Raw genomic sequence first — 22907 nt, forward strand, 5'->3', positions numbered from 1 at the left:
CGCTCAGATCAAGAACACAATTTCAATAAACAGGAAATGAATTACATCATCAATCTTATTCATGTGTACATACCTCAGATACAGATTTTCCACTTCTGTTGCTCATGCAAATCCAGATTTAAAACTGAATATAATAGATTTCATTACCAGTTAGCACAGGTTACTACAACACATGGACTATGAAAATATGTAATTCACCAATGAGCTCAGTCAGTTGTCTGAAAATGTCCATAGTCTATAAATTGCTTTACAAATGATGGGCTCAAATAAGCAACATCTACATCAAGTCTGGCCATAAAAGGAGATCTATTAAAAGCAAGTGTATCAGTCATGGAATCAGCTAGAATGGAAAGCCAGGTAATGACTCATTAAACCAAAGGCGTGTAGGTAGTGTTACTATATATACATACCTGCAGTTCCTGCCTGTGGAGACTCCGGCTGCTCTAGCAAGAGTTTGGGATGGTGACTGCATGGGAGGTCTGGACACTCCTCTAGACAAAGATCTTGATAGGGTTGCCTCCACTTGTTTATTCTCTTCAACCAAATGTATCAAGATGATTTTTGAATATGTAACTTTTTAAAGTTTTAAAAATGTGAACTCAAAATCACTCATTGACTTGACTATTGAGAATTTTTAGAGATCAATGGCCATTCATCTAAATTTAGTGCCACCCACACATTACAAAATAAAAGTGGAGTTAGACTCACTAACAGTTCAAGTGTTGCAAGTTTGCAATATCCTTCAGATAGATCATTACTGAGCCAAGTGTGGGGGGAGTCTTATCTTAAGGGGGCAACATTGGCTCAGGAGGTGAGAGCAGTCGTCCGGCCCTGGGTGTGTCGAAGTGTCCCTGAGCAAGACACCTTACCCCCAAATAGCTCCTAACGAGCTGGTTGGTGCCTTGCATGGCAGCCAACCAGTGTGGATGAATGGGTGAATGAAGGAATGTACCATTTACCATTTATATGTGGAAATTATCCCCAACCCCCTGCCCCCAAAGACAAATTGCCTAATGAAAAAAAGAGCTGGACAGTTCCACCCAAATGGTTACAGCATGTGATAATCAATAATAATGTTAAATCAGTCATTTCAAAATCAGAGAATCAAGCTGAAATGAACAATCATTAATTAGATTAACTTAACAACTTTAAACACAACATTGAAAGAATGTAACATTTTGAATCCTTAACTTTTCCATGTTTATAAGTCAGCAAGGAAACCTGTGTGTTTGAACTAGATTGATATTTTTTAGATTGATATTCCTCCAAGGGGAACGGTTCCAAAAATCTGAAAAAAAATATATGATGGGGTAGTGCTGAACTTCTGATGTGACAGGACAGTTATTAAAGGGGGTAATCCAATGAACACAGAAATGCCTTTCCCTTCATTAGTGAAGCACAACTCGCACCACAGAGGGTTTCCAGACCATTCTACCTAGCTAGCAAGCAGAAGCCAGGAGAAAACCATGCTGTGCTAACATATCAAGTAACAAGAAGAATTGGATAGCTACTACTTTAAGTGAAGAAAAAAAAAATCACCTCTCTAAATTACTGTAAAAGGAGAATAAACAAGCTAAAAATGTTTGAGTTGGCCAGGCGATAACCGGATGTCATGTTTGGGACAGGGGCCCCTCGGGGCCAACTCATATTCCCACCTCCCAGCGTGAAAACGGCACGGCAGTAGGGACGAGGAGACACGACTCATTCCCGTGTTACGCAGGCGTGACCTCGGAGAACAGAACGAGGTCCTCACAGCTTTGTGAACAAGCCGGCTCTTGTGCCATGGTGCTAAGGGAAGGGCCTGACTCAACATCCGCAGCGACAAGTGGGATGGAGAAATAAGGCCGTGCGACTGGCCTGGCACAATGAACAGGACAAGCTGAGGGATTACATAACCCAAAAGGACGGGATTACATAACCCGAAGCATAACTACAGCCAGGCTCCAACATGCCAAGATGGCACTGGAATCAACCACACACTCCTCGTTAGGAGCCTGTTCATCACTGCGCAGAATATTTATCTTACAGACATTGACCAGCTAAATGTGTAATCACTCGCTGTTCTGCATGTGCCCCTGCAGTTATTCCAAGAACAAATGGATAACAATATATTCCAGGAAACGGTAGCAATTCAAGAAAAACTGAAATGGAAATGGTTATTACTTTTAAAAAAGGTAAAGACTTCAATTCAGAGCACACAAAAAGAAAACACAAAACAATGTTCCTGGGCCAGCATATCCTCAGTTAAACACATTCTCATTATTGGCACAAGCAGCAATTTTCATTAGCACTGTCAAATCAAAGAAGTAAAAAAAAAAAAAAAAAAAAAAAAAAAAGATATATATAAATAAATTTTTCCCCATGGCTTAAAAAACACTAATTAATGCTATTGCATAAAGAGAGAACAGCCATCACCAGATTTGAAAATAAAAGCACAAGACACATCCTTTTACCGGTTTGTTTATTTGGGCTAAATTCAGTCAGTGTAATCACATCATAAACACAACAGGATACTGGGCCTGTGCCCAGAGGGTATGTCACAATAAATGAAAAACCAAACAACTGGATTCACAATGGCTAAGAGATGTGACTTCATCTTTGGCAGAGTTTTAAGATCCCAATTAAAAACCGTAATGGGGTGTACTCTTCAAGCTTATATACTTCAATCTAAAGACATTCATCTTGCTCTATACAATCACTTTGAGAATAAAATAATAAACCATGAATATATAAGTTCCGTGTCACACAGCAAGACGTGTACGTACAGCACAAAGTGTATGGACAGTAGCAAAATCCACATATACCAAGTACGACTTTCAGTCTTAACCATTATAGCCAACATCTGCAGCATCACTGTTAAATATAGAATGCATCTTGTAAAATATTTTTTCATTAGATTTATTATTCTTTAAGTTTTATATTATTTATTGTATTTGGAGACTGCATTTTTGACAGTCCAAATAAAATCTGTATTATTATATTATTACTATTATACACTTCAACAGTTATACTTGAGGTATACAGAAATATTTCCTTTGGAATAAAATATTAATGAAGTATTAATAAAGAAGAATTAATGCATGTGCAAGACTTGTATTAAAATCCCTCCCAAGATTCCACTATAACTTGAAGTAAAGGACTCTTATTTGAAAAGGTAATTGTGCACTCTATTACTCAGTCAACTCTCAGGCACATTCTGCTCATTATCACAGTTGTTGATGGAACTAAAAAAAAAAACTTTATTTAAAAAAAGTTTCTATTGTGCAAAAACTGGTCATACACACTACCTAAAAAAAAGACTATAAGGCTATAAAACAATACAACATACATCTCGGAATGATTTTAAGTCTTATACACTGACGTTAGTAAAGAGGCCAAAATTGGTGAAGGGTTGACAGCCAGTGCTGGAGCTGAGACACATTCATTAAAATGGGCCATTGGAGAGCTGGCCTATACAGTACATCAAGGCAGAGACTCCCTGAACGGGCCTGTGTGTCTCCCCGCGTTTCTACAAAATGGCATTTCAAAGGACACTTTCAGGTGATACAACTGACATGAAGGGAACCGCAGTCAGGACACAAAGGATAAAATAAAAACTAACACAGTTCTCAGGAGTCTATTCATAATGGAGAGCAGCATTGGAGTGTGTGTGTGTGTGTGCGTGTGCGTGTATGTGCAAGAGAGAGAGACAGAGCAGAGGTTGTTTGTTTAAGCTTAAGCGCTAGACTAATGAGCATCCTGTAACAGCACAACACTGAAATATTGGAGATTTTCTATGCAAAACAAAACAAAAAGCTTTTAATATACAATTTCTCAAATTTGGAGTGACTCTCGGTGCGATACAAAGCTGGCAAGGCCTCTTATGGTGAGACTGTGAAGCACAAATGGTGGCACCTTCTTCATGAGTGTGGATCAGGGGAAAAGCCAAGTCAGAAGATTCAAACACACCAAAGGCTAGACAATAAGGTACCACCAAGGAGCAACACATCCTACCCGACTCATCTATTTTATAAAAACCTGCAAAGTTAAGTTTGCTCTGGGGAGTGCAAGCGGCTTTATTTTCATCCTGGGCATGTACATTCCACCTCACCATTTCCTCCTTCGCCGATGGGATGTGGTCCGCACTAAGACACTGTGGTGCCGATGACGATGGCTAAAATGATGACACACACTGCCACACAAATAGCGATGTAAAGAGTTTTCTGTGAGACCAAAGACAGCACAGGGAGGAAGAGGGTGAAAAGGAGAGAAACCGGGTCAGAGGACTTCAGGAAACATGCTGTATACACACACCGTTACAGAAATGACTTGTGACATGCACATCCCACACTTTAAAATCTGGTGCTTGGATGCAGTCCTCAGTGATTCACATCAACGCGAGTAGCCCAACCTAATTCAAGTCTGCATACTCCTAACTACAATTATGCATGACAAGAGGAATTAGAACAAGGTGATGTCCCATTAGAATGGCTGGAGGCTTAGTGAGCGCCAGCTATTTCTTCCCCTTGCTAATATTCTTTTTAAGATGATGCTAACTTGGTCACAATCTTTGATGCATCTGAATAATAATCTATTATTTCCTCAAGGCTCAATGTCTTACTGCAAGCTGAATATCTGAAGTCTATTATAATAGCATTTTGCAATCCTGCCCATAGAAGCCTATGGATGGGGGCCGTTGACAACACTGATGGGTAAATCAGAAGCTGGCTGTTAGTCTCATATTGTATACAGTACATGGTCAGTAGCTGCATTCATCATGTTACTTGTGAGCCTTGTGCTAAGTTCCTTAATTTGAGCTTGGGTCTGTTAGAGCATTACAGCATTACTCATGGATGTTAGCATTGCAGCATTACTCATGGATGTTATAGCATTACAGCATTACTCATAGATGTTATAGCATTACAGAATCACTGGTGGTAATGTGCCATAGGATGCGCATTCCCAGAATGCTCTAATTTGGGAACGATACCACTCCTGGGCCAATGAAATCACTTGCATGACAAACAGCAGTGACGGACAGAGCAGGTGAGTGTTAGCATGCGATGACATGGTAATTACCTAGAGCAGCAGGTGGGAGGGCCTTACTGTGGAGACTTATTCAGGCCCACAGACAGGCCCACGATTAGTGCAATTACAGCAAGCAGGACCAACACAGCCATGGCAATAATTAAATATTTCTGCCAAAAACAAGATCGAGGGTTACATTCAGCTATTGGCACAAAACAAGGTGCAAATAATAGGAGTTAGAGGTGCAAACGTGACTCCAATGTGTTAATTTCATCATCTGCGGTTGTTCTACTGTGGTTTGTAAGAAGCATCACACATGCATGCAGACAGGTGGCAAGATGATGTATCTGTCTACTGAAAGGAAAGGTGCATTTTATTTTGAACTTGACGTAGAGATAGAGACCACACTGACCTGAAAAAAGGCTAATCCCACACATGACTCAATCAGACCGGGGTCAAATACGTAATTGTTTTGGATTCAAATACTTTTCTATGATTTACTGAGCTCATCTAGTGGATTTGAAAAATGGCAAACTCCACCTTCTAGTCTTGGTTGGCTTAATTGCACCAGACAAGATCAATAGAGTACAGAAAAGTATTTGAATCCAAAACAATTAAGTAATTGACCAAGGTCAGGACTCAACTGAAAATGAATGCTATTCCAGGAACCCAGACTGCAGAAACTGATGCAGGGTCAGTTCCTAAGAGCATAATTTATTTTAGAACAGCTTTCCTTGAAGTTTGCCAAATTCTCCCAACAAAGCAAATCACATTTTATAGAATACATCTCTGTCAATATGATGCCATTTTGAAATCCTTGTAATTCTAATTTTGGAATGACACTAGCTAAACACGATCATGATCTTGGGCTTCTTACCCTCCGTGCCTTCTTCTGATATCGCACAGCTTTTTTGGTCTCCTCTTTGGCATGGCCGATATACTCCACGGAATTGGTCACGTTTTTCTCTATGTTGTTGACCATCTCTCCCTTTAACAACAGTGAAAAGAAAACAAATTAAAAAGGGCTCCAAGGCCATTTCCTTCAAGTATTTTCTTTCAATAAATTTTTATTTTCTTACTTTCCTCTCATCGTGCCCCATATTTTGTTAAAGTATCAAAGTGCTCAAATACCCAAATATATTCATATACGCTTGGGATTAAGTTGAAAGTGAGCGTGCTTTGTCAGCACAGTGTAGAAACTACGACAGCGACCGCACGCTTTCCATGGGTGGGGTATTGTTTTCAGACTGAACAGATAGACCAGCAGGTGTGTGGCAGTGCAGGGAGCAGGCACCTGGGTCTCCACCAGCATGGCCATATCCACGAACATGTCGTGGAGCTCCTTGATGCTGGACTCCAGACGGATGATGTCCTTGTGCCGCGACTCGATCTCGTTCAGGGCCTGCCGGGTGATCTGGGAGTCCGAGATTATCTGCGCGGAAGGAGAAAAACAACAGCTCTGCCTTAACATGCAAAAACAATAATTTCCCTTGCCCGTCGGTGCAATATGTTACTGACCGCCAGAGGGCAGTACAACCAACTTCCCGGCAGAGTAATGTCATTAATACAGGAGATTTCACTGGGGTTTGACTGTTTACATCCATTCTGTGTATGACGCAGGGGGCTCACGTCAGATGTGAAAATGGCAGGGTTCCCACTCTCCAGCATGTCCTCCAGCTCAACATCTGTTGTGACTCTTCCAGCTAAAAGAAGTAAACGCACAATATTTACCACAGGCTGACACCAGCCAAACACGCTCAAGCTAAAGGGTATAATTTGTCACCATGACGCAGTAAGGTAATCATACCTTCAAGGGCAAAGAAAAAAGGTCAAGATGTGATATTTTCCAAAAACCATTTAAGTACCGTGCAAATATTAAGGTGTGCGTACGTGTGTGTGTGTGTGTGTGTGTGTGTGTGTGTGTGTGTGTGTGTGTGTGTGTGTGTGAGTGTGTGTGTGTGTGAGAGAGTCAGAAGGGGAGACAAAGGAAAGCAAATACAATCTGGCCCAAGGGCCATGTCAATTCAGCTGGGGTTGCAAGAAACAGGGGAACAATACACAAACGTAACTAGGGGTAAAGGAACAATATGCTCAACTAAACTTGTAAGCGATGGACTGCCCGGGACAGACAACAAGCGCTTGTGTCCCGTCCCCCACCTCCGCCCCTTTTCACAACACCACAGGAACAGTAGTACCATTCTCCGAAGTGGGAGCCGTGGGGCGGTGCGCTTACATCCCGAGTCTCCATTACAACTCACCGCGGGCCCCCGAGACCGACCTGCTGTCTGTCGCCCGCTGGGGGATAGGTGGGAGGGGGCTGGTGTATTCACAACAAGCCCCGCTCCCCCCCCCCCCCCCCCAGCAGTGCCCACGGTCCCTCTGCTCATCACAACACCGGCGGAGCGAGGCAGGGGTCCGTCACACGGCCCAGCGACAGGACGGGACCCGCCCGCCCGCGAGCTGGGATGAGCAGCGCCGGGGTGTCGCCGCGTCTGAAATTTCACCCGCCGACACCCTCACCGGATACAGGGAGCGTTCGGCCAGGGGTTTGGCAGGCTTCAGTTCTGGCTTGGAAAAGTCTCATGTACAACTCTAAGAGAGCTTAGAGTCCTAGACTAAAAGCTTTTTTTCAATGGAGATCTTAATTGAATTTGTCTTGTAGTCTAGGACCAGGCTTAATCCATGTCTGGGAAACCAGCTGGAAAACTCTTTAAAACTCCATTGTAAAACTCTAAGGGCTGTTTTAAGCTTAGTCCTGCACTAAACTGAGTTTTTTATGGAGAATCGGCATTTAAAATTGAACTTCGTCAAGGACTAGGCTTAATCTATATCTGCGATTCTAGCCCTAAAACTCCTAAACTATTGTCAACTATTGTAAAGCACTAAAGAAACAGCAGGGGGTGTAAATGTAATTGTGTACAATTTCACTCCTCATCTTCCTACGTCCTGTTCATCCACACTGACCTCAGATCAGTCCTGAGTGCAGAATCGTGTCACGGCCTGGTGCAAAGGGGAGAGCAGCTGAGGGTGCAGTTTACTGGAGGGGCACATGCACGCGGGGAAGCTGTGAAACTACGCGGCTCAGGGGGTGACTTCCTGTAGATTATCTCCAAGAATTTTCCGACTGGAATCCGGGCCGGAGGGCCGGAGCACCGGAGCACAAAGGCACTTGGACTTGGGCAACGTCCGAGCACGTGCCGCACATTCCCCTGCCTAATCCCGAATGCGGTCTCTTTTCAGCCGTAAAAACCCAGTGCCAGTCCCGACACCGGACGGGCTCATGCTATACTCATTCATCATTTTCAGGTCTAGAGGCAGAGTGGTTCTTTGTCTATTGTTTAACTAAGCTCATTAACCCTGTATCACTAAATTCACTAATGTTAGCAATTGAAATTGAAATGTGTAACTGTGCTGAAACCTTGACTTCACCTTTAATATAGAGATAAGGCTATTCCTGGAGTAAATCACGTCACACGACTGACCTTCTACACCCACACCGCCTTTCCTCTCTCCTCTCCCCCTCCTCCTCCTCCTCCTCTCCCCCTCTCCCCCTCCTCCTCCCCCTTCCCCTCCTCTCCCCCTCCTCCTCCTCCTCCTCCTCCCCCTTCCCCTTCCCCTCCCCCTCCTCCTCCTCCTCCCCCTTCCCCTTCCCCTCCCCCTCAGCTCTCCCTGCCAGTAACAGGCTGTGGACATACCCCCGGTCACGTGACCAGCCGTTCCCAGGGAAACGCTAACACAGGTGTCTCCTGTTGCAGGCTGCTGAGCCCGGAGCGTGGGCGTGGAGTGGCGATCCTGAGGGAGGCAGCCACAACCTCAACACCTCCTCAGGGTGAGGCTGTTCCTCAGCACACACCACCATGCAAGCCGCTGGAGCTCCACCCGAGAGCGCTCCGCTTGCACAAGAAAGCAACAGCCTCTTCTGACGTAGGGTTAGGGAAGCTACTCAACCGAAAGGCCAACTGAAAGAGCGCACATTAACTTTCAAATACTTATTCATAACCAGGCAATTATTCAGACGTCAATGGTAGGAAACTACAATTAAAATTTTATAAAAACACAAACAAGAACAGAATAATACAATACATTTTTTTAAAAGCACAGGGTAAATGTTTTTTGAAATTACGGACACAAATTCCATTCCAGTACTTTTGAGTTTGGCCAAAATCAAATATTTCAGTAATGCAACACAGGAAGTGTGAGAGTATTTTTTATTTTTTATTTTTTTTGGGGGGGGGGGGGGTTGTGTATTTGCAATGGCCTTGTGCTACTCACTGATCTCCAGCTGTCTCTGAATCCTTCCTTTACTTCTTTCCCGAAAGGACACTTGGGTCTCGTTGTACTGAGTCATGACCTCCACAAACTTCCGGGAGAGTACAGTGTGCTGCAAGCCGAAGAGCCGAACCAGGAAACCCGGAGAAAGAGGGACCGCAAGGGAGAAACGAGAGGAAACGCATTTCAAACGGAGCCAGCGACAGCGGGAGTGGAGGAAGGATGGAGGGGGTGAGACAGAGAGGGAGCAGGGGGAGGATAAAGCAGGAAGTCAGGGTAAAGGAAGTGATAGAGTGACGGAAACAGGGAAGCAGTGGAAGGAAAACACAAGGCCAGAAAAAAGGCAGTCACGACAGTTGTCTGAACACATAAGGCATTTCAGAGTCATGCGCATTGGTGCGGGACCAGTGTATTAAACTGCTCGCTTATATTCATGCAATGCACAAAATTCAGGTCATGTTCAAATGCAGAAAAACCCTATCATTTTATTAACACACAAATGACTCCAGGGGCCTGGATTAAAATGAGAGCACAAAATTGTCATGGAAGCGCAGGAGTGTGGCCTGACCTGGGTTTTCTGAATGCGGATATCCACAGAAGCCCTGTTAGCGTTCTCGTCCGACGGGAGGTTCTGTTGCATGGCTGCGGAACCACAATGGGCCTGTTGTTAGAACACTAAGTAAACCCATCCACCCCCTTCACACTGGCACCGCGTGGCACGCTTCTACCACAGCTGCCTACGGCGGCTGATAATGAAACTAAAGTACTGCTTAGTCATTAGAGCTAATGGAATTAGCAAAATGGAAAATGGATGCCGTCACTATAGCTGCGCTGGCACCAATTAAGGCCCGGTTACACCCCAAATTGTTCTACCCCAGAGAAAAGAAAAAGAAAACCTTCCAGAACTCCTGAAGCTGCACCCTTTTCTATAGAATTTTCCCTTGGAATCAGAAATTGTGCTTCTTGAGTAACCACCATCTGCGCCCATACAAAGAGCAGCTGAAGGGTGTGCACTCATCTGATTAATAATGTCTGCTATGGGAAACAGTCTTGTTACGGAAAAGTCATGAAAATGTATGAAAACAACAAGGCTATGGGAATAGCCTTGTATATATATAAAAAACTAGAAGCAATTACCAGTACCTGCCATTTTACAATCATTGCCATTTTGGCATTCTGTCATTTTCAAAGTGTCAAATCTGAATTTTAAACAAAACTTTCTGTTCAGTCCTATGTGTTCAGTCCTATGTGTTGGGGCTGCCAGCTTACATACTGCACACTTTCCACCTGTTTCACAGTCCTTTTGCTTTCCCCATTTTGCAAACCAAATTTCGGCAAGGTTGGGAACATTAGCTGATGCCTTTGCTGCTTTCAGCACAACCACACCACTCACTTTTTAACTTGGTCCGCACAGTGTTGGCATTCTTCTTAATTTCGTTGGTCAGCTGTTCAAGTTCCTCTTTTGTCTCTGTGAAGAAAAGCAGAGAGGAAAAGAGACTTCCGACACAGCACGGGATGTGGTTTGACAAAATAACCTGTAAATGCTCAAACAACCATCATTAACCACACTCTGAGAGGACACGGAAGTCAAATTCTCCATCTGATATCACAATGCTGGTCTTCAACAAAGTTTAATTTCATTACTTTAATTGTATTAAGCTACTCAAGCTACAAAGCTGGGTAACACTAAACTGCTGTTATAGTCGAAACACTCATGCACTGGAACGGCACCACTGAGAGCATGAATTAGAGAACAACTGGCTTACAGCAAAAGACTGTCATTACTCTGTAACATTCCTCATGGTAATGGACATGGCTCAGGCAGTAAGAGCAGTCAGAGGGTTGCCGGTTCGATCCCCCGCCTAGGCTGTGTCGAAGTGTCCCTGAGCAAGACACCTAATACCCAAATGCTCCTGACGAGCTGGTCGGCGCCTTGCATGGCAGCCAATCGCCGTCGGTGTGTGAGTGTGTGTATGAATGGGGGAATGAGAAGCATCAATTGCACAGCGCTTGGAGAAAAGCGCGATGTAAATGCCAACCCTCATTGGAAGCTATTCTCCATTTGTGTTCAGTGGATATAGCAGTTTGTTTGCTCAATTGAAACAGCTGTGTGAGAACAGAAATGTTCACTCCATGTGAAACTACAGCAGTAAATCTGAAGGGTTCTGTTGAGTTCTCCATGAACCAGTGGTTTTCTGTGCACCATGTCGTTGTCATGTTATGTCGTTTTGGGAATGGGAGGGTGGGTTTAAATATGGTGAACCTAATGTGGTATGTGTATAGAAATGGAACAACCAAACAACTGTCCTAATCTCACAGCCGGGAAAAGGGTAGGAGGGGTAATATTTTTGATTGTCATATTTTTTTTTGCCAATGAAATTGTAATATTTACAGAATTGGGTAGACGTGGCTGATATTTCACATCTAAGAAAAAAACATCAATTAGTGATTTTTCAGGCCAGTGCAAAGGGTTGACTAAGCACACAAGCTCATTTAGAGCCACGCTCTGTTAATGTCTGAATAGGTTGATAATATTTTGTCAAGCTTGACAACACTAACAAGCACAGTGGTCAAACCCCAGAAATATGCAACAGGAACTGTGCATCTGAGGTTTGGTTGTCCAATAAACCTCATACTGAAACTAGTCATCGTGACCACAAAGTCATCACAAAAGTGCACTTGTTCCAGTGAACAAAAATCTTGACTTACTTCTGTTACAGACATGTGATGATACCTGGACTGCACTGACCCTTTACCGTGCATAAAATCCCCAATCTGACCTACATCCAAATGTGAGTCCAAACTGAAGGATAAAAAATCAACAAAAAAGTGTTTTTGCTTGCGATTCAGTGTGTTGGATGTGCCTGACGGGTCCTGTCAAAGCCAGCTCATCCATTGGGTCAGCAATGAACAAATCTGGCCATTGAGAATAACAGCTGCAGCCCAACACCGCTTGGAACACGCAAATACAAAGAAACCCAATCACTACAAATACACCCACACCACAGTTCCCTATTCTTATGATATTTCATTCTGTTCTGCTATACGATTTACTCACAAGAGCAATTTCATAACCCTTTAACCCTTTCAGTCCACAAGGCACTCCCAACCTTTTCAAGCAATCAAAACAACAGCCAAGCCTAAATGCCTTGCAGTTCTAGGCATAACCTTAAATGAATCAACCGCAGCATTTCGTTTATCTTTTTAGTTTTTTCATAACTTCCCTGCAAACGAACTCGGACTATTCCTGAAACAGTTCCTTGAAATGGCCGGTTAAATTATTAACATAGCTAGCAGGGTCACGCCTTCCTTCCCAACCTTGCTCCTTCCCTGGTTAACAATAACAAGATGTTGCTGGTCAAAGGCACTCTTCCTACACAGGCTTGCTTGCTGCACAATTTATTTGTATTATCAAAGATATGACATTTCCTGAAGCAGGACAATGCTCAACAGGAAGTCAGGGCAATTTGTCTCCCTCAAGCAGCCGACTTCACAGCCGTACCTATGCATATCAGCGGCTATATTTAGCCATTCAGCCAACATGTAATACTGACATTTTATTGGTTGGTTTTGCACACATACCAATGTGCATATACCCCTGCTTTAAATGTCTGTTACAATAAATCTGTATGTGAAAAGTAAACCTGAGTTAAACATGAGATCTTTCTGCAAATCTTAAAGCAAGATTGCTTTTTATTTTAATTTTTTATACTGCTTACAACTTACAAAAAAGGAAAAAGGCCCTGAGCAAAGGTTTGGGAACCCTTTCAGATTATTTGTTACGTTTGAAAAAGATGATTACTAAGGCCCAGGCCCACGTGATTTACTCGTTAGGGCTTCAATGAGTCAGGTGAGTATACTGCAATTCCAGGGCTGAACTTTACATTAAAGTAACTCCATGCCTTCTAAAGTACCCAACTGCAAGGATTTCGGAATGAAGATGGTTCATTTCCACCAAGAAAGAGAAGGCTACAAATACTCTCTCAATGTTTCAAACAACCTATTTCCACTGTCAGAAATTATTAGAAAATTTAAGATGAATTGAACACTTGAAGTCAAGGCAAGGTCTGGAAGACCAATAAAGATAGAATGGCTCGAGGCCAGGTGAGAAATGCTTAAAAGAAACCAAAATACTTTTAATAACAAAGACCTATATGGCAGAGTTGTTAGAAAAAACGACCTCAACACAGAATTAAGCATGCAAAATTATGCAAAAGAACACTGAGAAGCCTGAAGCCTTGGAACGTGCTTTGGACTGATGAAACACCACCACCACCACCACCAAAGAAGGTTTTGTAGAGGAGAACACCTTGCCAACTGTGAAGGACGAAGGTGTATCCATTATGCTTTGGGGTTGTGTGGCAGCTGGGGGCACAGGAAATATTGTGCGAGTGGAAGGAAGAATGGAAAATAATAATCTAGAAGAAAAGAAGCCTATTCGAGAGGCTAATGTTCAAAGATCAGTCCAGACACTGAAGTTGAAGAGAGGTTTGGCAGTTCAGAAAGACAATGATCCAAAGCATACCTCAAAATCAACCAGGAAGTACCTCCAGGAAAGACGGTGAACATTTTAGAATGGCCACCATGGTCCCCAGACTTGAATATTATTGAAAATCACTGGAGAGATCTCAAACATTGTGCACATGCAAGGAGGCCAAAGAATATCTCTGAGCTAGAGGCATTCTGCCAGGAAGAATGGGGAAAAATTCCAAAAGCGAGAATTGAAAGACTCTTAGCTGGCTGCAGGAAGCATTTACAAGCTGTTATAGTTACCCGAGGAGAAGTTACAAAGTACTCTTACAAGGTTCCCAAATATTTGCACAGGGCCTTTTTTCATTTTTGTATTATTTTGAAACTGTAAAAAATTCAAATAAAAAGTAATCTTGCTTTCAAATTTGAAAGTGTCATGTTTAACAGTGTACCATTTAGAGGATAGGTTCGCTTCTGCTCACTTCAATATTCATTGTAAAAGGCTTTTTGACCAGCGTTGCCCAAATTTTTGCACACTACTGTATGTATAGCTGTTCCATAGTATCTTTCATTTTACTCATTACTTGTAATCAATGTAAAATATAAAATGGTCAAGCATCCTGTCAACTAATGGAACTTGTCCTATCGCATAGCCAGGTAACATTAACTACACAGATATTGAGCAATAATAAAACTTAAAATGGATTACTATTATATCCCCAGAGCATGGAGCCCACTTTCAATCACAAACTGATGTCTTCCATATCTACATAGTAATCCTCATTAAAACTTTAATTAGATTGCCTCGACTGAGAACATTGCCTGTAAATGAATTAAGCCAGAGCAGACCTCCATCATAGGATGTCAGTGTCAACCAAAGTTCCACCTTTTTGCTCTAACACAGAAACAGTTGCAGGAGGCAGTCAAACATCACACAACCTAATTCCACCCAGAGAAACAAAAGAAAGAAGCCACAGATAATGGGATAACGGGATGAGGAGTAAGAGGATTTGATTAGCTGTAAACTGATGTGAATGAGTTTAAACGGGTGCCATAAGGAGCGAGCAGGGGAACAGGTGCATATGTGTCTGGGAAGGAGAGGACAGGTGTGCGGATGCATGCTCACTCTCATCAGGATTGGGTGCCGACAGGATCATGCTGTGTTTCTTCTTCACTTCCTCCACTTCAGACCAGATCTTATCAATAAGTCCCCTGATCTCCTCCACCTGCAGGATAAGCTGACTGGTTACAGATCTTATCAACACTTCTAACATCACTGTAACAATAAGATAACCAGGCCAACCTTAAATGAAATATATTCAAGTCATTCTTACCCGTCTGAAGAAATCTTCCATAAATGCACCTTTATCAACAGTGATGTTGACTTCTTCCTCCTCATATTTGCTGTTCTGCAGAGAAAAGACGCACTCCATGTGAAAGTAAAGAAAGGTATTAAAAAGCACAAGTTGATCCATTCCATCAGACTTGAATGTGGACATACATTCAGTGAGCACTTTATTAGGTGGCCTGTAGTGGTTAAGGTATATGACTGGGACACGCAAGATCTGTGGTTCGATCCCCGGTGTAGCCACAATAAGATCCGCAGTCATTGGGCCACTGAGCAAGGCCCTTAACCCTGCATTGCTCCAGGAGAGGACTGTCTCCTGCTTAGCCTAATCAACTGTACGTGCTCTGGATAAGAGTGCCTGCCAAATGCCATTTATGTAATGTAATGTAAAATAAATATTTATTACTTTTTTTTTTTTTTTCTACTGCTGCAGCCTATCAGAGTTATGATGTGTTGTGTGTTCAGAGATGCACTTCTGCATATCACTGCATAATGTGTGGTTATTTGCGTTACTGTCACCTTCCTATCAGCTAAGACTAGGCTGGCCATTCACCTCTGATGTCACTCATTAACAAGGCGTTTCTGTCTGCAGAACTGCTGCTGACTGGATTTGTTTAGTTTTTTTTCACCATTCTTTGCAAACTCTAGAGACCAGTGTGCATGGAGATCAGCAGTTTCTAAGATACTCAAACCACCCTGTTTGCCACCAACAATCCTTCCACAGTCAAAGTCACTTAGACCACATTTTTTCACCATTCTGATGGTTGAATAACTGAAGCTCCTGACCCATACCTACATGATTGTATGCATTGCACTGCTGCCACACAATTGGCTGATTAGGTAATCGCATGAATAAGTAGGTGTAAAAAAGTAAAAATGTTCCTAATAAACTGCTTGGTGAGTGTATATTCCACAACAAAGGTATATTATTGTGATATTAAACCTCACTCGACGTAACTCACTGAAAGATAAAGCGCTTAGACTTTAAAAGTTTGCCAAAAACGTGCATTATAAGACACAAATTTCATGCTGTAACAGGAATTGATTCGACTTCCAGGACACTACTTACTCATCAATTACTTACTACTGAACGACATTCTATGATCACCATGAGAAATACAATTAGGACACAATTCAACAGCTTGGAACTTGAATTTAGGCAAACCCAAAGATCTCACACACATGAAAGATAACTGCCCTTACTGATTCTGAAAGATAACAGTGACCCAGTTCTTTACTTCCTAAGTGTGAAAAAAGACTGACTGTGCCTGTCAAAAACACTGGGCTGTTTTCACACGCTCAAGTCACTTACTCAAGCCTCAGTCTGCACCGGTATGGCAGGGCCACTTCAGGGTATGGATCAAAAGAAACTTTTGTTAACTTTATATCTGCCATAGCACAGATTTCGAAAATCTATATTCAATTATTTGTTATCTGTTGCTAGAAGATAGCCGTTTATTGTAGTTGTTAACTTCTGCTTATTGTTGTCAACTAACGAACTTATCTAGCTAGCTAGTTTGCAACACTCAGCTAAATTAGTTAAACAAGCCCCCTGATCAGAGCTAAAACTACTTTTTAGCGTCAATTCATATAAGGTAGGCCCACTGCTCCAGTTTGATACTTAATAGCTGCCAAACTAATAGAACAGTCTCAAATAATAAAGTGCAATACACCTGCACATTCTCTCACGGAAGAACGAAACAAATCCTAAGGGAAAATAAGTGGCCAAATTATAATTTAAAGATGTTTAGGAAAAACATACCAGTTAAATTCAAGGTTAAAACAATTGTCTAACGTTACCGTTGATTTTGCTAATAATAAAAAAATGCGTATAACCGGCAGACGTCAGTAACATTACGTTACTCTTTCCTAAGCATACCCAGACGAAGTAATTTTACATGTAAGCTTGCAACATCATAATTTCATTTGATCATTTGTAACTGTAGGAATAATGTAAAATTATAAATTATATAGACAAGTGCGTCAGTGACTCCAAAGTTCTCGTCCATAATGCCGGCTAATAGACTAGCTTGCTGTTCACCGTGTTCATTTTTGGATCTCTTGGCTAAAGATAACGCCGTTACTTTATTGCGAACTGTAGCTAGCCAACTAGTGGTCGACTAGTGATGGTAAAGTACAGTAACTAGCGAGTTGTTTCATGATAACAACAGATCAGACACCAAAGTTAGCTAGGCTAATGTAATGTTAAAAGAAGAAAAGAAGAAAAGAAAAATGAAATGCTAAATTAGCTAGCTTAGCCACTAAATTGTAGAGAACAGGGTAGGGGCAACGTTAGCTATAACTGCTAGCAAACAGCTGACTTCCCACGGACTGAAAAGGGCTGGCTAGTACTTATTTAAAATCGTTATTTAAAAAATGATCTTTACTTACGGCTGTCAGGTCGGCCAACCGGTCCCTCATCACCCTTCTTTTTAAGCAGCGTTGGTTAAAAAAACATCAGCTAAAGTTAGCCAGCCAGCTAACGTTAACGCACAATGTCCAATGTCTTGGCACTATTCCATGGAACTAAGTCGGAAAGATATCCGCGGACACATTTATCGGTTTGTTCTTGAAGTTTCCACCTCAACGTGTACCTCTTTAAATGACCTGTCCTAATAATGTAGCTTGCTATATACAAATGTGAGGTGATTCTTAGGTTTTTCCAAGATAATGTATGTAGCTATCCTTAAGCGTTTGTCTGGTTGAAAACCAGCTTTCAGAACTCTTCAAAACTAGCTAGCGGCGTGCCCTCGGAAACGCCTCTACGCGGTCACGATCGTGCACTCGCACAAGCATCAATGGTACTGGAGAAGACACCGGAGCAGAAACTTTGAGACCCGTTCGCTTTGTGCCCTGCGAGTGGCCTGGATTGTGCCGTATTGGCCCATCTTCATTCTAGCTAGTAGACGATTAACAAGTTTTAGAAATACATTTGAACTTATTTTTTAAATATATTTTAATGATACGTTACCAGCTATTTGACAATTGCATCGTTTATTTTCACATAAAGCCATTTACTTTTTGCCACAACAAATATCTTCAAACAATTACTATCTATAAATAGGCCTATGTTAGTTAATAGACATTTTATTCCAATTAGTGGACCATGTTATATACAGTATAACTTGTGCGATGGTCGAATTGATATTCAGCTCTCTGATGCCACCTTATGTCTGCAAATAGCTAATTCCAATACCGTTCTTCTTGTTTTGGGTTTGGCTACTGGATACGTGGAAACACTATAATGAAAAACAAGCGGGAAAGCAGTTGGAATCTGGAGTTCATAATTTCTAGGATACAGATGAACTATAGCCTATTTTGAGTTCGACGCTTTAGAGTTATTGAATATGAATGATACAAATTTTCATAGCTTACCACTAACTTCAGGCCATATCAGAAACCATTTTTAAATAAAGGTCATTTCTAGTATACACTGTCAAATCAGTAAGGAACCGCATGTGGAAAAATGTTTGTGAATCTTATTGCAAGATTTAAACGTTCCAGTTGCATTGTTAATCCCATAATAAAATGGATAAAATATATGGCACAACCCCAGCACTGCCAAGATCAGGACATCTTACAGCACCTCACACATTTGTCCTCTTTGGGAGAATGGCTTGACGGAAACCACTTCTGAGAAAGGTCAATTAATATTAAACCACCTCAGAATCCATGCAACGGATCCTGAGATCTTCTGGAGAAATTATGGAAAATATTTTGTGTTCTGATTTTGAGCTCTTTAGTCTGAAAGCAATATATTTTTACACAAACCAAACACAGCCCAGTACCCAAATAACACTGTCAAGCTTGCTTCCCACTCCCAAGATGGATGGAGCCAAATTCAAGCAAATGAATAAGTACAAAATTAAAGAAGTGTTTCATTTTAAAACAAGTAAAGTGCCTTGAAAAAGTATCCAGCCCTGAACACTATCTATTTAATAACATTTTATTGTCTCAGATTCTACATTTAAAAAAAGTTATTTAAGTAAAAGGAGATTGAGAAAGTATTCATCCCCTTTGTAATCATGAACGTTGCTAATGTGCAAGGTATTATCTTACCAACACACACAATTTGTTTATGGTTTTCGCCTGTTTAGGAAATTGGCAGAACACCTGTTTTTAATTAAGTCATAAGGACAAATACTCCTATCTCTGAGGTCCGACAGAACTATTTTGAGATAGTCACCAAACAAAACAAAATGAAGACAAAAGAGCAGGGACATAATTATCGAGAAGCACAGATCTGTGGAAGGGTACAAGACCTCAAAGGCACTGAACATACCTCGGTGCTCAGCAGTCCATTATACAGAAGTGGAAAAAATGTGGAATTACAGCTTCTGCCTAGGTCAGGCTGCTCCTCTTAACTCAGTCACTGAATAATAATGGCACTTGTCAGAGAGGTTACTGCATTGCCAAATGTCACTCTGACTGAGGGCCTTTATGGAAGAGTGGCAAGGTAGAAGCCCTGGCTGAAAAACATATTCTTGCCTATTAAGAGTTTGCAAAACATAACTTGGAGGATACTGCAAAGATGTGGCAGAAAATATTGTTATCTGATGAGACTAAAGTGGAACTATTTGGCTAGAACATGTGTGATGTAAAGCTCACGCTGCACATAAGCAGGGTAACACCATCCCCACTGTAAAGTATGGTGGTGGTAGCATCATGTTTTGGGGATGCTTTTCAGCAGTAGGGACTGGCAATCTGGTCAGGAATGATGCACAATACAGAGAGATCCTAGATTTAAAAAAACCTTCCCCCCCTGCCAGAAAGCTTTTAAACTGAGTGGCCCAGTCACAGTTGTGACCTTAACCCAACTGAACATTTGTACAATTTGTTCAAAATTGCTGTCCATCACTGCTCCCCAACAAATCTGGCATAGCTTGAGCAATTTTGCAGAGAGTGGAAAATTAATAGAGGCTTAACCAAAAACATTACTGGCTATAATCACTACAAGAGATGATACAACCAAGTAATACATGTAAGATGTAACAGTGAAAATGTGAAAAAACTCAAGGAGGAGCTTATATAAGATTAAGTTCAGATATAAGTATAAATCAAAGACTAGATGAAATCACATGTACAGTAGGTTGCTGTAAGCTAACAAGCATTAATGCTCAATTAACTAATTGAGCAAGCAAACTTACCATTACATATGGATACCATATTATAGGCCACAATTAAGTGTGGCGCCATGGAATGTGGTACTGTTTATAATTTTGTTCTTAATATGCATTTTGTTCATAATATGCATTGCTTCTTATGATACCCCCCATAGTGCATTTTTTAATGTTCGTTGAATATTTCTTTGGTTGTTCAAACAGTATTTTGGACAGTTTGCCTGCAACTGTTCGTCGCACACCACTCCTAGCCGCTAGGTGGCAGTAGTCACACCGGATATCAAGCACACGCGCTGTACCTTGGCCAGAGCAAGTCATGTCAGTGTAAATGAAAGCAGAAAGCAGAAGCGTATCATAGCTGCTTATCGTGACTACAGTTTAGCTAACAATATTTTCATGTGTTGTTGCAGAATATAATAAAATATGAGCACCTGGATATCACAAAATGTCATTATTCAAATGTGCAACATAAGCATTATCCAACATACCAGCTATACTCTTATCTGAGTGATTTGTATACAGTGCCATGAAAAAGTATGTGCCCCATTCCTGATTTCCTGCATATTTGTCACACTGAATGCTTTCTTTAGAAAAAAAAATAACAGACAAAAAAGCCACTCCTTTGATATCTTGGCTGTGTGCTTAGGGTCGTTGTTCTGCTGAAAGATGAACCGTCGCCCCAGTCTGAGGTCAAGAGCGCTCTGGAGCAGCTTTTCATCCAGGATGTCTCTGTACATTGCTGCATTCATTTTTCCCTCAATCCTGACTAGTCTCCCAGTTCCTGCCGCTGAAAAACATCCCCAGAGCATGATGCTGCCACCACCATGCTTCACTGTAGGGATGGTATTGGCCAGGTGATGAGTGATGCCTGGTTTCCTCCAAACATGACGCCTGGCATTCACGCCAAAGAGTTCAATCTTTGTCTCATCAGACCAGAGAATTTTGTTTCTCATGGTCTAAGAGTCCTTCAGGTGCCTTTTTTCAAACTCCAGGTGGGCTGCCATGTGCCTTTTACTCAGGAGTGGCTTCCGTCTGGCCACTCTACCATACAGGCCTGATTGGTGGATTGCTGCAAAGATGGTTGTCCTTCTGGAAGGTTCTCCTCTCTCCACAGAGGAATGCTGGAGCTCTGACAGAGTCACTATCGGGTTCTTGGTCACCTCCCTGACTAAGGCCCTTCTCCCCCGCTTGCTCAGTTTAGACGGGCGGCCAGCTCTAGGAAGAGTCCTGGTGGTTCCGAACTTCTTCCATTTATGGATGATGGAGGCCACTGTGCTCATTGGGACCTTTAAAGCAGCAGAAATTTTTCTGTACCCTTCCCCAGATTTGTGCCTCGAGACAATCCTGTCTCGGAGGTCTACAGACAATTCCTTTGACTTCATGCTTGGTTTGTGCTCCGACATGCACTGTCAACTGTGGGACCTTATAAAGACAGGTGTGTGCCTTTCCAAATCATGTCCAATCAACTGAATTTACCACAGGTGGACTCCAATTAAGCTGTAGAAACATCTCAAGGTTGATCAGTGGAACCAGTATGCACCTGAGCTCAATTTTGAGCTTCATGGCAAAGGCTGTGAATACTTATGTACATGTGATTTCTTAGTTTTTTATTTCTAATACATTTGCAAAAATTAAAAAAAAAAAAACTTCTTTCATGTTGTCATTATGGGGTGTTGTGTGTAGAATTTTGAGGAAAAAAATGAATTTATTCCATTTTGGGATAAGGCTGTAACATAACAAAATGTGGGAAAAGTGAAGCGCTGTGAATACTTTCCGGATGCACTGTAAGAAGTAACAGCTTCTGCTTCCAGTTCCTTGGACTCCAATGGGTGGTGCTCAGTGTGGCATGACATCACTTTATGGAGGCTGGCATGTTTCACTATGGGGCTTTTTGGCATCAGAGCATGCACACTGGGGCATTTTTTTGGATACCAGAACATGCAATTACATTTCATTCAACCTTTTCATGATAGTATTTGTAGGCCCCATCTATCCGTCAGCTAGTCATCATCACATGTTCAATACAACCCACCTGAGTCTCCAATGTTGACTCTCCGATTATTAACCCTCCTGTTATGTTGCGGGTCAAATTGACCCGTTTCAAAGTTTAAAAATCCATGAAAAATAGAAAAAAAATGTTTGGAGCATGAAACCTTTTCTGCTGGGCTTAATCACTGTAATGAACATGTAAATGAAAAATTACAAATTTTACGAGTTTGCAACCCCCCCCTGCATGTTTATATAACACACATACTGTTCGGGTCAATTTGACCCGGCAGTGATAATGGAGGATACAAAGGCTAAAATTATCAAATTTAGACCAAAACTGATTTCTTTTCTTTTCCAATATCAGAGACAACCCAACCACACATACAAACACATGCATACACACACACCAACACACACACACCTGCACACGCACACACAGAAGCGCGCACACATATACAGACAGACACACAGACAGACAGACAGACAGAGAGACAGACAAACACACACACACACACACACACACATAATTTGTTCCTGGACCCCAACTACACCCCTTTCCTCACTTTCTGCAGGGAAAATGTGAAATGTATCAAATATCATTCTACCTAAAATGAGATTGGGAAAACTCCGCCCACACTCAGGAGGCTCTGGAATACATCTTTGGTCAGGATGGTGAAGTAGAGGAGGAAGTTTCTGAAAGTGAA

At 41.8% G+C, this 22907-nt stretch overlaps 1 protein-coding gene across 2 annotated transcripts; it reads right to left on the reverse strand.

Moving 5' to 3' along the window:
- Positions 1 to 2444: 2444 nt before the first annotated feature.
- stx2b (syntaxin 2b) lies at positions 2445 to 17901 on the reverse strand. Of its 2 annotated transcripts, XM_061260354.1 has the most exons (11): positions 17486 to 17901; positions 15081 to 15155; positions 14873 to 14972; positions 10670 to 10744; positions 9845 to 9918; positions 9280 to 9388; positions 6637 to 6710; positions 6302 to 6439; positions 5885 to 5995; positions 5059 to 5177; positions 2445 to 4202 (listed from the first exon to the last, which is right to left on the reverse strand). In XM_061260354.1, exons 1-10 carry the CDS (start codon positions 17513 to 17515, stop codon positions 5082 to 5084), a joined length of 882 nt encoding a protein of 293 aa, XP_061116338.1. In that variant the 5' UTR covers positions 17516 to 17901; the 3' UTR covers positions 2445 to 4202; positions 5059 to 5081. The 2 variants fall into 2 exon arrangements, with proteins under 2 accessions (XP_061116338.1, XP_061116339.1); XM_061260355.1 differs by lacking the exon at positions 5059 to 5177.
- Between the last annotated feature and the right edge of the window lie 5006 nt (positions 17902 to 22907).

Source organism: Conger conger, chromosome 11 (genome assembly GCF_963514075.1).
Source record: "Conger conger chromosome 11, fConCon1.1, whole genome shotgun sequence".
Classification (NCBI taxonomy): domain Eukaryota; kingdom Metazoa; phylum Chordata; class Actinopteri; order Anguilliformes; family Congridae; genus Conger; species Conger conger.